The sequence below is a fragment of the Aedes albopictus genome, chromosome 3, assembly GCF_035046485.1.
Source record: "Aedes albopictus strain Foshan chromosome 3, AalbF5, whole genome shotgun sequence".
NCBI lineage: Eukaryota > Metazoa > Arthropoda > Insecta > Diptera > Culicidae > Aedes > Aedes albopictus.
Window position 1 is genome coordinate 348,243,740 of NC_085138.1, and position 13,897 is coordinate 348,257,636.

Genomic DNA, 13,897 nt, shown 5'->3' on the forward strand with positions numbered 1-13,897 from the left:
TTACGATAGACGGGGATACTTTCGAGGTGGTGGAGGAATTCGTCTACCTCGGATCCTTACTGACGGCTGACAACAACGTGAGCCGAGAAATTCGGAGGCGCATCATCAGCAGAAGTCGGGCCTACTACGGGCTCCAGAAGAAACTGCGGTCGAAAAAGATTCACCCACGCACCAAATGAACCATGAACCCTGCCTGTGGAAAAAAGTTTCATGACCTGTAGAATCTGTAGATTACAGATGCTTCGTGAATTCCTCCAGAAGATCCTCATTTTGAGAACCCACTGAGAACTTCTGTAGGGAGTTCCACCGGAAACTCGTCTAGAATTCACACCGAAACCATCATCTACCGGGAGATCCAAATCTTCCAGAAGTCCCAGCGTGAGTTTCTAAGGATGCTCTACATGAAATTCTTCTAGATCTTTCATCAATTTTTTTTTCTAGGATATTCACCGGGAAACCCTCTAAGACTTCCTGCAGAAAATCTTCATGAGTTTCACCGGGAAATCCAAGCGTTACACCAGTATTTTTTTCTAAGAGCACCATCGGAAATTAGCTTTACCGCATTTTTTTAAGACAATCATAAAACAGTTCCACCAGGAATTCGTCAAGGACTTTCACAGGAATCATCCTAGGAGTTCCACCGCTAATTCTTCTAGAGTTTCTACCAGGAATCTTTCTAGCAGATTTTTTTTTCAGTAGATCTTCAGAATTTCGTTTAGTTGTTTCTCGAGAAATTTCTTCAGGCGATCGTCCGGAAATTTCTTCAAGAGTTTCTTCAGAATTTGTCCCATAATTTTTTCAGGAATTCCGAAGGAGATGAACCTGTAATTCTTTCAATAGTTTCTCCGGGAAACTCTCAGAGGAATTCTCCGAAGTAATTTTAGATGATTTATCGGTAAAACCCTTTTTGAAGAATTCTCAGTTTTACTTCTGGAGTGGTTTAAAAACAGCCTCAAAGTTCTGTCACTAATGTTCCCTAGACTAAGCTTTAATGGCTCAAAATTTAGTTATTGTTTCATGTAATAACCTAATTCTTGGCCACAGTATTACATACTTCACTTTTCAAGATCAAACTATCAATAACCATTACATAAACCGTACCAAACAATTTATCTTAACCAGGTCAAGGTATCGAAATCGATACTTGACCAATTTCTGCCAATGATTTAGGTTCTCCCTATATTCGCATCCTCCAAACCACCCCCACCGAACCTCGTCTCTCACCCAAGACGACAATCAATCCACAGGTTAATTATGACCTCGTTCCTTCCTGACCTGAAACTTTCATTCACAAATTCGATGCTTCCATTCCTGCTAGTACCTACTGAGCTGCTGTGGAATGTGGAAGATATTTCCGTCCCATAAAGCACCACCTGATTCCCGACTTATACACAAACATAAAAAATCAGTTTTCTGTGAATGAATTGCATCGAATTTTTTGGCCGGTGTGATGTCAGTGTACGTGACATCGTGCCGAAGATTCACTGGAGCGAGAGAAAGCCGAAAGAGAGCGCCACGTGGAGCATGCGCTTCACGCATCAATGCTCTCTTCTGTGGAGCGCTGACGTTTGCATTGTTATCGTGCCGGGTCAGGATTTTGTTGGATCAAATGATAAACAGTAGGATAAGAGAAATACAATGTTTTTACTTACCAGATCAGGAATTTCACAAGCACTTAATTTGAAAATCAACACTTCGAATGCGCAGACTTTTTATTCAATAAATTTCACTTTTTATCCCTGTATGTCTGTAATGCACTTGTTCAATCGAATCGTTAAGGAACCGTCTCGTCTCATGAATAACGTTTGGCTCTGTTTACTTTTATGTTGGATACAATTTAGCCAGCAGCGAAATTACTCCCCTTGCCTTGTTGTGATTCAGCTCCTCTCTTCATTGATAATATTACACATACTAACTAAAATGCCGATACAAAAGTTCAAACCCGTTACTAATCTCTACCTGTATGAGTATATTTGTTTGCATGAGCTAGCGAAGCGAAAACAAAGCAACATTGTGTGACGTTTTGAGCGTTACCGGTAATTGGTAACGCACCTTGACCGCCAGATCAAGATGGCAGCACTTGTTGGAAGCTTCTGAGCGTATGAAGCTTTATCGTTAAGTTACATTTGTAGTTTTATATATTTCGTTGATCAACCATCTTTTTTATACCTACTACAGTAAAACCTCCATGAGTCGATATTGAAGGGACCATCGACTCAAGGAAATATCGAGTAGTGGGACAAAAATCCTTTGGGATGCTTATTGGAGGGACCATCATAGTAACCCAGAAATTATTTTTCAGTATGGAAAAAAAATACCTCCATGAGTCGATATCGAATCAAGGAACATCGACTCATGGAGGTTCGACTGTATATGACAAACAGTTACCATACAAATTCTTACTTGATTCTCAATTCAATCTAATGGTTATACCCGCTACTGATATACTAGCTCTCAAACTCTACTTCTTCAAATTTCAAATGGATTCTTACGAACTAACTATTCTACCGGTATTAAATTGTCCATTCCTCTTGGGAAGGCATAAAGTGTTTAATAAAAGCAATATCTCTCTTCCAAATTCCTCCGAAAGTTTCCAAAATCCAATGAAAAATCCAAAACGGCTAGGCTTTCGTTTTCCCATTCTCATTTAGTTCGAGTAGAACAGTTCGTAGACGGAGCGGGGCAGATGTTCGGACACGATGGTCTGGAGCTTTTCGTAACGGGATAACGGCGTGTAACGGAACAGCGGGAACGAACGGATGATGGCATCGGTCAGGGCGCGCACGGTCGAGTGGAAGTCACCGTCCTGCGGGGGAAACATAAAATTATTGTTAATTTGAATGTTTTACGTATTTTTTTTTTTGAGTACCGTCTAGGCGCCATTCACCGTGGGGGCTCCATTCACCGTGTGCCTTCGAATATTTTTTTCATTATTTCCATATTATGATTGAATGATATGACAATTTCCCTTCAATTTCATCAATACAACATTTTATTGGTGAAATTGAAGGGAAATGGTCATATCATTCAATCATAATATGGAAATAATGAAAAAAATATTCGAAGGCACACGGTTAATGGAGCCCCCACGATGAATGGCGCCTTGACGGTATTTTGTATTGGTATTTCGTTAACCCGTATCAACCTAAGTCAGCGCTTACAAACTAAAACTGTCAGCTAATTTCAGCGAATACTCAACGGATTTGAATATATATTCACATTATACTCGTACACATGTCTAGTTTGTAAAAGTGGACAGAGAACGTTGGAATGGTCCCTGTGGCCGAAGTTATTCCACTGGGTCAGTTTTCTATAAAAGGGTCGTTTTTTTATACATTGGAAAACCGTGTTGTTGTTTTCTCCATTTCTTGTCTCTTCAACAGCACAATTTTCCAAAGTTTCGCTCAAAAAGCATCGAATTAGACAATGAATCATAATATCCACGCTTTTTGAACAATTTCCTCGCAGAAATGGAGCATTAACCATCTCACCATACAAAAATTCATTTCATTACTACAAATCTAGTACTTCACCGATCGTGCCCTATTCCTCTAGGGAAGCCTGCTGGCGTTCCTTAGAAAATTCATCCTAGGATTTATCCAGGATTTCCTCCTGAGATTCCTGTTCCTCCGAAACGTATGGCCAAACTTTAACCATTGCGTTCTAGATAATAAAGGATTGATAAGCCGAATTCCCTAACCTAGAACATAGATCCAGATTCCTCCAGCGATTTCAGATTGCTTCTACTCTTTGTAATCCAATAATTGCCAATCTTAAATTTTCAGCAAGAACATTTTACTGAAGGATGCTCAGCAGGTATTGTATGGGAAATCCAGAAAAAATCATGGAGAATTCCTGCAATAATTGTCCAGACTCTAGAGGATTCCCAGCAGAAATGCTACATTTCTAGAGAATTCTCGTTGGGGTTGCTTCAGAGGTCTCTGCAAGGATTTCATTCCATATCCTTCTTGTGATTCTCCCAAGTATTCTTTCAGAGACTTCTCTTAGGATTTCTAGAAACTCCTGCTGCGATTCCTTTGGAGATTTTCTTTTTCAAGGATTCCTTCAGGAATTTCTTTTATGGTATCAGCACGTATTCCTACTAGAATTTCTCCAGGAATTCTTGCTGGGTCTCTCAACCATTTTCAGCTGACATTTTTCCAATAATTACTGTTGGGAGTCCTCCCAAAATTCCTGATTCCCAGAAGATTCCCAGCAAAACTTCCTGTTAAAGTATATCTGAAGTTTCTAAATAAATGCCAGCAGTATTCCTGGAGTAATACCAGCGAGAATTCTAACATGAAGTACTGGTAACATTCTAAGACAATTTCTGTAGTAATCCTTGTAGAAGTATTTGAAAGACTCACAGGGACATTTGCCCCGTCTCTAATTCCCCTCTCTCTCGTGTTCATCGAAGAGAATGAGCGAAAAAAAAAAGCAGCCACACTAGTTGGAGGCTGTTCATAAACCACGTAGACCAAAATTTGGCAATCTCAGACCCCCCCTCCCCCTCGTAGACTTTTGTCCATACAAAAATTTTGAAATTTGAATGGAGCGTAGACTTTGCCCAACCCCCCCCCCCCCCCAAGTCTACGTGGTTTATGAACGGCCCCTTGCTGTAATTGCACGACATATTCGAGCTATACCCAGCTAACACACGATTGCATATGATGTTGAATAGGATGCTAAAGTACAATAAAACATAAACATTAGGCGACAATCCCCATAAACATTAGACATCACTACCTAGAAGCAATACAAAATGTAACCTTACTATATAAGAAGCAAAGTAAATAAAGAAAGATCATTCTAGTAACGTACATCATGCTGCATGGGCTGATTCAATCCGAATGATACCTCAGAGGCGATATGCCCCAACAAACATGTTTGCTGTACAAGAGTGGAAGAAACAACTCCTAAGCAAACTTCAGCTTAAGAAACTGTTATTCAGTCAGTTCTGTTACTTGGGGCGTATACTACCCAACTAACAATCGCAAGCCGCAAACAAGCATGCATTCTCAATTGTTGCTTTAAACTAGTAATGATTGCTGAACTAAATTTATGCTGTACACAATACTTTACAAATGCTTTTTCAATTGAAAAAGTAGGCAATGTTCAACCTTTCGTATCAGTATTAACAATTCAACAATGATTTTTCATATGAGCCTAACTGATTTGATCGATTTCTCTTCTTCGTCTCTCTCTTTCGCTAATAACTTAATCAAAACAAACAAAATCATTATTCTTTTTGTTTCTATAGCAACATGTAGTCGCCTTCTTCGCATTCCAACCAAAAAAAAAAAATCTTTGGAAAACTCAATACACATTCTGTGATAACACAAAGAGAGGATCGATGAAGTGAACTCGAAAATGTCAGTTAGGCCCAAATGAAAAATCAGTGTCGAATTGTAAATTAAAACACTTTTCAACCGTTTAATAAGATTTTTATTCGACTAGCAATAATTGCTTCACAAAATAGTTTAACAAGACCTTTTTCTGCTTCTTGTTAAGTACATGTAAAAATTTGCACATGTATCTGTATAATGTGTTTTTCACAAGTCAAAAAAGCGCTTTCGTTTCATCATACTTCGACTCAGTGTACAGGATGAAAAATACCTGTTTTTACTGAACAGCAGCTGTATTAATGTGTTGTTCAGTTGTTAACCATACACAGAACATCAATCACCACTGCTGAATGGCAGTCGAAGTGTGATCATTATTAATCCACGAGAAGTTTATGTTTTGATTTGAGCGCTTCAATTTATCATCTCCAGGATGGCGCAGATAGGAAGGCATGCGGCTGGCAATCGACGGGTCTCGAGTTCGAAGCTTGATTTAGGTAGATTTATGTGTAGTTGTTATTTCATAAGAGTTGTTCACAGCGTAAGTGCCAATCATAAACGCTCATGGTAATTGACAAATTTTGCATTTGATTTAATTTTAATCATTTTTGCTCAAGCTGAATAACAGCTTCACTATATAGCTGTAAGACGATTAAGCAGCAAACAATTCAGTTGGTACACAACACTATGCTTTATACTTTCTTCACAGACAAACAGACGTAACACTCTTCAAAACGGCTTGGCACATGCATATAACGATCAATTCAAATTCCATTTGATTTCCGTGATCCTTCCACCAGAGGCGCTAGTGTTCAATTGCTTCAACGTTTTCCGTTGTACACGTTGCTGAGTGATGCAAACGAGAATTACAGACGATTTGTGAAGTAGTGTGCGTGTTAGACAAACGTCAAATCAAAATCCTTCATGGCCGACAGTGTCTCGCGCGGGTCTACCAACAGGTGGCAGTGTGTTCGTGAAAAAGACACTGTGCAAATTTTTTTGATGGATTTCCTTTAAGAGTTACGTCTGTTTGTCTGTGCTTTCTCCAAATTTGTGGGAACAAAACCCGAACAAAGGTTGTGCCTGAAAAATATCCAGCTGTTATTCAGCATCATGCTGAATTAATTCGACATGAATGTGCTTGTTAAATGAGCGATTGCTAGTTGCTAGCGCGGTTAAATAGAAGCATGTACGCATATGGCCTCCATTTTAGCATCCTATTCAACATCATATAGAACTTCGTTTTTTTTTTACTCTTCAATCACTTTACCTAATTTACATCTCTTTGTCCACTAGGGCACTGCGTGAGCGATTCCAATTGGAAGCAGTACTTATACTTTGTACAGCGCCTAAATGTATTCTATTCTAATTGCACTATATCGAACTGTTGTTTGTTCCTGTTTCCAGTCCGATTGGGGGTCCATTATGGGTAGCCGTTCGCCGATGTCCAAGTATCGGGGTTCATTTGAGCCATGGGCTCAGAAGAGGGTCAGTGTCAGCTGCTCTCAGGGGGAAAGACAACTGACGAAATTGCCGGGGCTGGGATCGAACCCATGATCATCTGCTTATGAAGCAAACGTGTGACAAATTGCGCCACGAGCCCCGGCGGACTTCGTGTTAGCTGGGTTATTCCTGCAAGAATACCAGGTTCCCCCCAGGTATTCCTTCTGTGATCCCTCCAGGGATTTCTTCGAGGATTCCACGAGGAAATCTTTTGGGATTTTCTCCAGGTTAAGATGTAAGATCTGTTTTTCTTGGGGCGTTATTCCGACAAGAAAAAAAAACAGAAGGTGGTGTATTTTATCACAAGGAATAACTTTGTAGAACACAAGAAAATTCCCTAAAATCCCTAGAAAATGTTATAACAAAAAACATATTTCAAGGGGTCGTTCACAAAAAAATGATACATTACTCTTAATGAAATGAGAATGAGTGAAATCATCACAAATTTCTAGAAGAAATTTCCAATAAAAAATATAAGAATATTGTCTTGCAGGGAAAAAAAAATCCCACATGATTATTAATCATAGCCAGTAACATTGATTTACAAGGAGAAGATAAATAATAACTATTTATAATATTCTCTATCAATGCCCCAACACCAAAATCCAAAATTTACTTCTATTGTTTCCACCAATAATGTTGTTCTTAAAATTCACAACGGGTTGGAAGAATCCAGAAAAAGAAATCGCTAGAAGAACTCCTGGAATTCTAATTTCTAGAGAAGTCCTAGGTTGAATTGTTGGAAGAATCACAGCGGGCATTGCTTGTTGAATTCCAGCTGGTACTCCTGGAGGATGGCAAAGAGCAATTCCTGGAGGCCCTGGATAGCATATTTGTGGGATTTCCGGGAGGAATTACCGGATGAATCTCTATTAGAGCGTAAAAACTTGAACAATTTAAAGAAGAATAGACATTTGAGGCTTACATTTGTGGAAAAAAAATACCACTTGTTTTGGTGGGATTTGAACCCACGACTCCGTGTCGTTAGTCCGGCGCTTTTACCATCTAAGCCACAAAACAAATTACAATTCTGTGGACTAGGAAGCAAACCTGGATTCGAAGCCTTTCTATTCCGCAGAATCGTAAGTTTTGAAGCACAGAATTAAAATTTGTACGTCTATTTCGGCGACAGGTATAGCAGAAAAAAGACAATAAATAAATTTTCTCTATTAGAATTCCAGGAAGATTTCCTTGGATGATCCCAGCAAGAATTCCTGTAGGAGTCCTAGGAGAAATTCCTAGAATTATTCCGTGAGGTATAATAGTAGAAATTCTAAAGGAATCGCTGGAAGCATCGCAATACAAAAAATCCAATGAAACTCCTTCGGGAACTCCTGGAGGAAGGTCTTTGAAGAAGTACTCTAAGGAATCTCTAAATGAATTTAGCGTACATTCAATTAATTGTCTGGGGTATTTTCTCTCTAGCGATAAAGATGGTGTGAACCGATTGAAATGTTAGCTAGTACTAATCGGATCTGGTTTATTAAAAATCAATTTGGATTACATTGTGGTCTATTGCGTGTGTGGATGGCATGTGGAGTACAATAGTGTGTTTTGTTAAGAGAATTTGGAGAGCTATTGCAAATACTATTGATAATTGTTTTCGGTGTGTTGGGGTACAAATCGGTCGCATATGCAGCAACCTGGTTGGATGCTGTGGATGTTGCACCGATTGGCGATGCGACACAAATGAAATTGATGATATCCAGAGAAATCCCTGGAAGAATAAGGTATTCTAGATGAGTCCTCCATGGTATTGCCGGAAAAAATTTCTGTAGGAATCCCAGGAAGATTCCCCGGAAGAATTCCAGAAAGAATGCCAGAAGAATTCATGGAGGCGCCACGGTTAGTATTTCTTGAGGAATCCGAGGAAGAATTGCTGGAAGAACCTAGAACCGCAGGAGTATTTACGGAGGATAAAATCTCTGCAAAAATTCTTGGATGAGATCTAGGAGAAACCATTGGACGAATTGAAGAAATTTCCGGAAGAATCTCGGCAAGAACACCAGAAGAAATTTCTAGAGGAATCTCTAGAAGAATTCTGGAAGGTGTCTGTAGGTAAGAATTTCTGGAAGTTATCTAGCCAGAATTTCTAGAGAGCTGTAGAAGAATTAGTTGAGACACCCGTAACGTGGGTAGATCACCTTGGAATGGTGCGTTACGGTGTAAGATCTACCATATCAAGTTTTGATCTTGCTATTTTCCGGCCGGGTTTATTTAAATGCAGGAACATTCCAGGATCAAAATTTGGTGTACTTTTTTACACTATTTATTTATTTATTTATTTTACTCTATTTATTTTTCACTGCTAATATACCGTTTGTTTCAGAGGGATGCAGGTAAATTTAACCTATATATAAATAACCATTTACAAAAATATAACAGTGGAGAACGTATCACAATTTAATACTATTTTCTATTTCAGATTTACAAACAGGCAATCAGCGATAAAAACGGCGAATTATCTCTTTATTTTGAAAGGTCAAGATTACCGTACGATACAGTGACAAGTAGACCGCGTCGATTTATTCGTACCGAGTTCCATTTTTGTTTTTCATCACATCTTCAACTTATATTACGCGTTGCGAACTTTCGCGGATAATAAATATGTACAACGGTTTTATTATAAGCAATCTTATTAACACGGGAACGCGAAAAAAAAGTAATACAAGAACATAGGTGAAACTCAAAAGCAACGATTTTAGTTGTTTAGTTGTCCAGTTTTCTCGTAAAGCTGCGGCGCGGGTTTCGGTTTTTCAGCATTGGCAGTAACACTAAACGGAATTGCATACAGTTTATTTTCTTACTGAGAAACGATAAGCTTAAAACGTGCGTTATTACGAGTTGATCCGACATAAGCGTGGTTTAAAAATTATTCATACCCGGTATATAATTAAATATAATACACAAACATACAATAAAATTTTTGTATTCTTCCGACAGCCGGCTGGCGGAAGACTAAATCATATCAAGGGTTGCATAGTTCATATCACATAGCAATGTGAATCCAGATCTATGTAACTTTCTATCCCATCCCTTCCCACTAACAAACTTCCTTCCTGTGACAACCGTGGGGATGCGGAGGTACACACGGTCTCTAGTAGCAACGGATGTCACACCAACATTCCTTCCCTTCCCCGATGACCGTAAGGACGTGGCCGGCGCCGGTACTGACAATATAAAGTTTTGAACCTTCAAAATTGCACATTGAGGATGGAAAGCTACACCCAGGCCCCATCCTTTTGGTTCCCTGTGCAATGTTGACTGTTCTGGTCAGTAACGGAGTAGCAACTACGAATTGTACGGTCATCTCATGCTCAGCCCGAGCAGAAGGGAATAGCAACAGAATAATAAAATATATTATTTTGGCAAAATAACTGAGTAACGGAAAGAGTTATTTGCATGTTATTAATATAACATATCATGTTATAAACTTGTCTGTCATAAGCGGCAAAATAACAAAAATCATAACAAAAAAATGTTCCTATAAGATCAGTTAAATAACACGTTTTGTTAGTATCAATAACAACTCAATACAGTAGACGTTCGGTCGGTGCAAACGGTTTAACTGCAATGCTTTTTAACTGCAAGTCCGGTAAGTGCAACAATTTTGCAGTTATCGCACCGCCATCCGTCAAAATGATGCGCCATGTTAGCCCAAATGAACAGTCGGATGAAGTTCGCGTTCATTTTACGTCAGTTGATGCTTTGTTGACACTGTCAGGCGTTGCAGTTATCGGATTTTCGTTCGCTAAGTGAAACGTAAACATGTTGCAGTTATCGAACGTCTACTGTAATAGCGAAATTGTGAAATATTCAATAACAAATTTTGTGATTAAAAAGTTATTGATAACAATTTAAAAACAAAATGAGTTCTAAAATCTATATCATAACAAAGTAAGTTATAATATTATATAAATAGCAAAACAAGCGCTGCATGACATTGTAGCTGAGAAGTCAAAGTGCTGTAGTTACGCGCATGGTTCTGGTAGAGAAGTGGAACCATCTTGGCAGAGCTTCTATTTTAAATCCCCTTAATATGTTGTGAAATTAAAAACCTAATTAAAAACAAGATATGTCTAACAATTACTTTAATTTAGAGAATTTGGGGCGTTTAGTTGTAAAGCCCTGACCGTGCCAGATTGAGTGTTTGAAGAAATTAACATAATTCGTTAACCCCAACCGCCCCCTCAAATCAAAATCAAATAAAACGTTAATTAAGAATACTTAGGGTGTCCAATTGTAACGCCCTGACCGTACTAGATTAAGACTTACTTATTTAGTGTTTGAGGAATTTAACGTAATTCGGTACCACGCCCGCTGCCTCAAGAGGCAGAATCTAACAAAACGTTAATTTAGAGTACTTGGGGTGTTTAGTTTTAACGCTCTGACCGTACCAGATTGATATGGTAAGATTATAGGATGTTTACAGTGATGACCCTTAATACTCTAATCTAATACCGTTTTATAAGATTTTGACTCCTGAGGGGGAGTTGCGTGTTTGTTTAAAACCTTTTTATACTTCCCTTGTTCCGTTGTGTTTGATTCTCCCGGGGGACTCGAGGAAGGACAAACTATTCCATTTGTATTTTTCGGAGCCTCGTAGGTTGAGCCAGCATCCAGTCGCACTGCACAATGGGGCGAGGTGTTGTTCAGTTCTTTATTCAATCTATACATGTTCTGGCTGAAGAAAGTGTCCCAATTTTTGCGGTTGCGGAAACACTATACTTGTTCTTCAAAAACAAATCGTATCTGAAATTACAAAAAAGATAACGGGCCGCACAACTCCATAAGCGGCCCGCATGTTTTAGTATTGTTTAAAACATTGACGAAAGTTACAGAGCCCAAATCTTTCAAAGCAACAAACAATTACTAAGCGCCGTTTAACATACTGCTAGATAGGTTCAAATAAGTTCCCTTTCCCTCAACCAATTTGAATTTTGTAGTTGATAAGGTGGTGTAAAGTAGTTGGCATCGTCTTAGGCAGCATCCATTAATTACGTAACGCTACAATCAACATTTTTCGACACCCCTCTCCCTCGGTAACGGTTTTGTGTATGAAACCCCGAAAATTTATGACACATTTACACTGTTCTTTCGAAAATCATTTTTAGACATCTCAGACGCCCCCTTCTCCCCCTCGTTGACTTGTTTTCACACCAAATTTTCTAAACTAGTATGGAGCATAGATTTTGGCCATACCTTCCCTCCACCCTCAGAGTCTACGTAGTTTATGGACAGACCCAACTCATGCCGCGGGAAATTTTCAAAATATCACAACACTCCACCTCAATTACACCTAAACCTCATTTTACGTCCACTATTGGCTTAGCGAAATAAAATTCTACTGTCAAAATAATAATTAAAATAGACATTTTTATATTTTTGTACACTTCTCCTAATCACGGAGATGTTTTAAAAAATATAAAAATGTTGAGTTTGCTCATTTTCTTGGCGGCAGATTTTTTTGTCGCAAGTCATGCATGGACGTAAAAAAAGGACAAGGTGTACAACTTACCAATCGCACTGGTCAGCTTGGAAATGTTCCTAGACCGGAACTCCAGCAACAGCTCCTCCGGCACATCCAGCTTCTGGTCCAAATTCGCGCGACGATCTCGCCGCTCCACAGGAAAACCATAGCGAATCTGCTGCAACACACCACACAATCGGAACCGGCACAACAATGTTTTTGTTTGTCTGACAAATTTCTCTGCTTTTCGGGCTTTTCGTCACTCACCACCACCCGACTGAAGATGCAGTGTTGGGGAAGATTCAAAAATTACGTCCATCATTTTTTGGGATTTCTAGACCCCCCCTCCCCCCTCTGTCACGTTGTTTTCCTATACCTAATACACGTACTGTCACACTTTTCTAGACCCCCCCCCTGCCCCAAATGTCGGACGTAATTTTTGAACGTTCCCTTGACATGGTTGGAAACGTCAACATGCACACTTCTCGCGTAACATTTTGAAAGGGTCTATACCAGGAATGTAAACACTTTATAGAATTTAATGTAAATACATATTTTGCTTCACATTTCAGATGTGTATTCCACATCACAGCAATAGGGCACTGCATGAATTTCTCTCCTTTTCTTTCACTCTAACAGAAAGTTTTGGAACGTGAATAAGGCAATCCATGACGACATACCGCGATGGAAGTGACAGCTTAATAAATATGTTAACACAGTGTGAGTACAAATTAACAAAGTTTCGTCAAGTGTCGTCGGTGCTTAAAAAAATCCTTTGTATTCAACTGTCATCCCAATCGCTGGACGTCAAAAACACATGGTAAACAGAAAAAAAATCAGCTGATCGCATCTGTCTCATGGATCGTCTTATTCACGCTGAGTAGCCGTCCGTGTGCATCGGCTCTTACCCTCACCGTCAAATTTTCTGTGAGAGTAAGCAGGCTAGCATAAATTCATGCAGTGGACCATAGCAACAACATTAAACTGAAATGTGATGAAAAATCTTTACGTACCCCATTTGTCAGATTTATGGTAGGGCCTCTTTAAAATGTTATGCGAGAAGTGTCGTGTTGTAAACTTTAAAGCTGACTATAGACACTATTATGTTTCCGGTTCAAAACCGAATTAGCGACATTTTTTCTTTGACTTCCGCTGCTTTTGCCTTGCGTTAAACACAATGTCGGAAGTGGGGCGCTGTATAGAGCACCAGGTGTACAATACAGCGCCCCACTTCCGACATTGTGTTTAACGCAAGGCAAAAGCAGCGGAAGTCAAAGAAAAAATGTCGCTAATTCGGTTTTGAACTGGGAACATAATATAGATTCCATAGACTCGCGGAAGCGAAGACAACTGTAGCCAAACGAGCATGACGTCACGATTTCAATAGCGACAATAGATTGCGTGACGTCATATACGCTCGGTACTCTCTAAATTCACGGTAAAACACACTAAAATCGTATAGGGCACTGCATTGTTTTGATTATGTAAGGGATTTTGACGTTTCTTGGCCTTGTTGTTTACAAAATCTCTGTAAGAGTGAAAGAGAAGGAGAGAATTTCATGCAGTGCCCTATTGCTCAACC

The 13,897-nt window shown here is 39.2% G+C and overlaps 1 protein-coding gene and 1 non-coding gene across 3 annotated transcripts in view; both read right to left on the bottom strand.

Annotated features, from left to right (window-relative positions):
* Window positions 1–1,694: 1,694 nt before the first annotated feature.
* The window catches only part of LOC109432643 (D-beta-hydroxybutyrate dehydrogenase, mitochondrial), a 573,848-nt gene continuing 561,645 nt past the window's right edge, over window positions 1,695–13,897 (bottom strand). For both annotated transcript variants that reach the window (XM_062855210.1, XM_062855211.1), the window contains exon 7: window positions 1,695–2,806. In XM_062855210.1, coding sequence (XP_062711194.1) covers window positions 2,648–2,806 — 159 coding nt within the window. In that variant the 3' untranslated portion in view covers window positions 1,695–2,647. The remainder of the gene's footprint in view (window positions 2,807–13,897) is intronic.
* Window positions 7,793–7,865, bottom strand: Trnav-aac (transfer RNA valine (anticodon AAC)). The gene has a single exon. It is a non-coding gene; the product is annotated as a tRNA-Val (tRNA).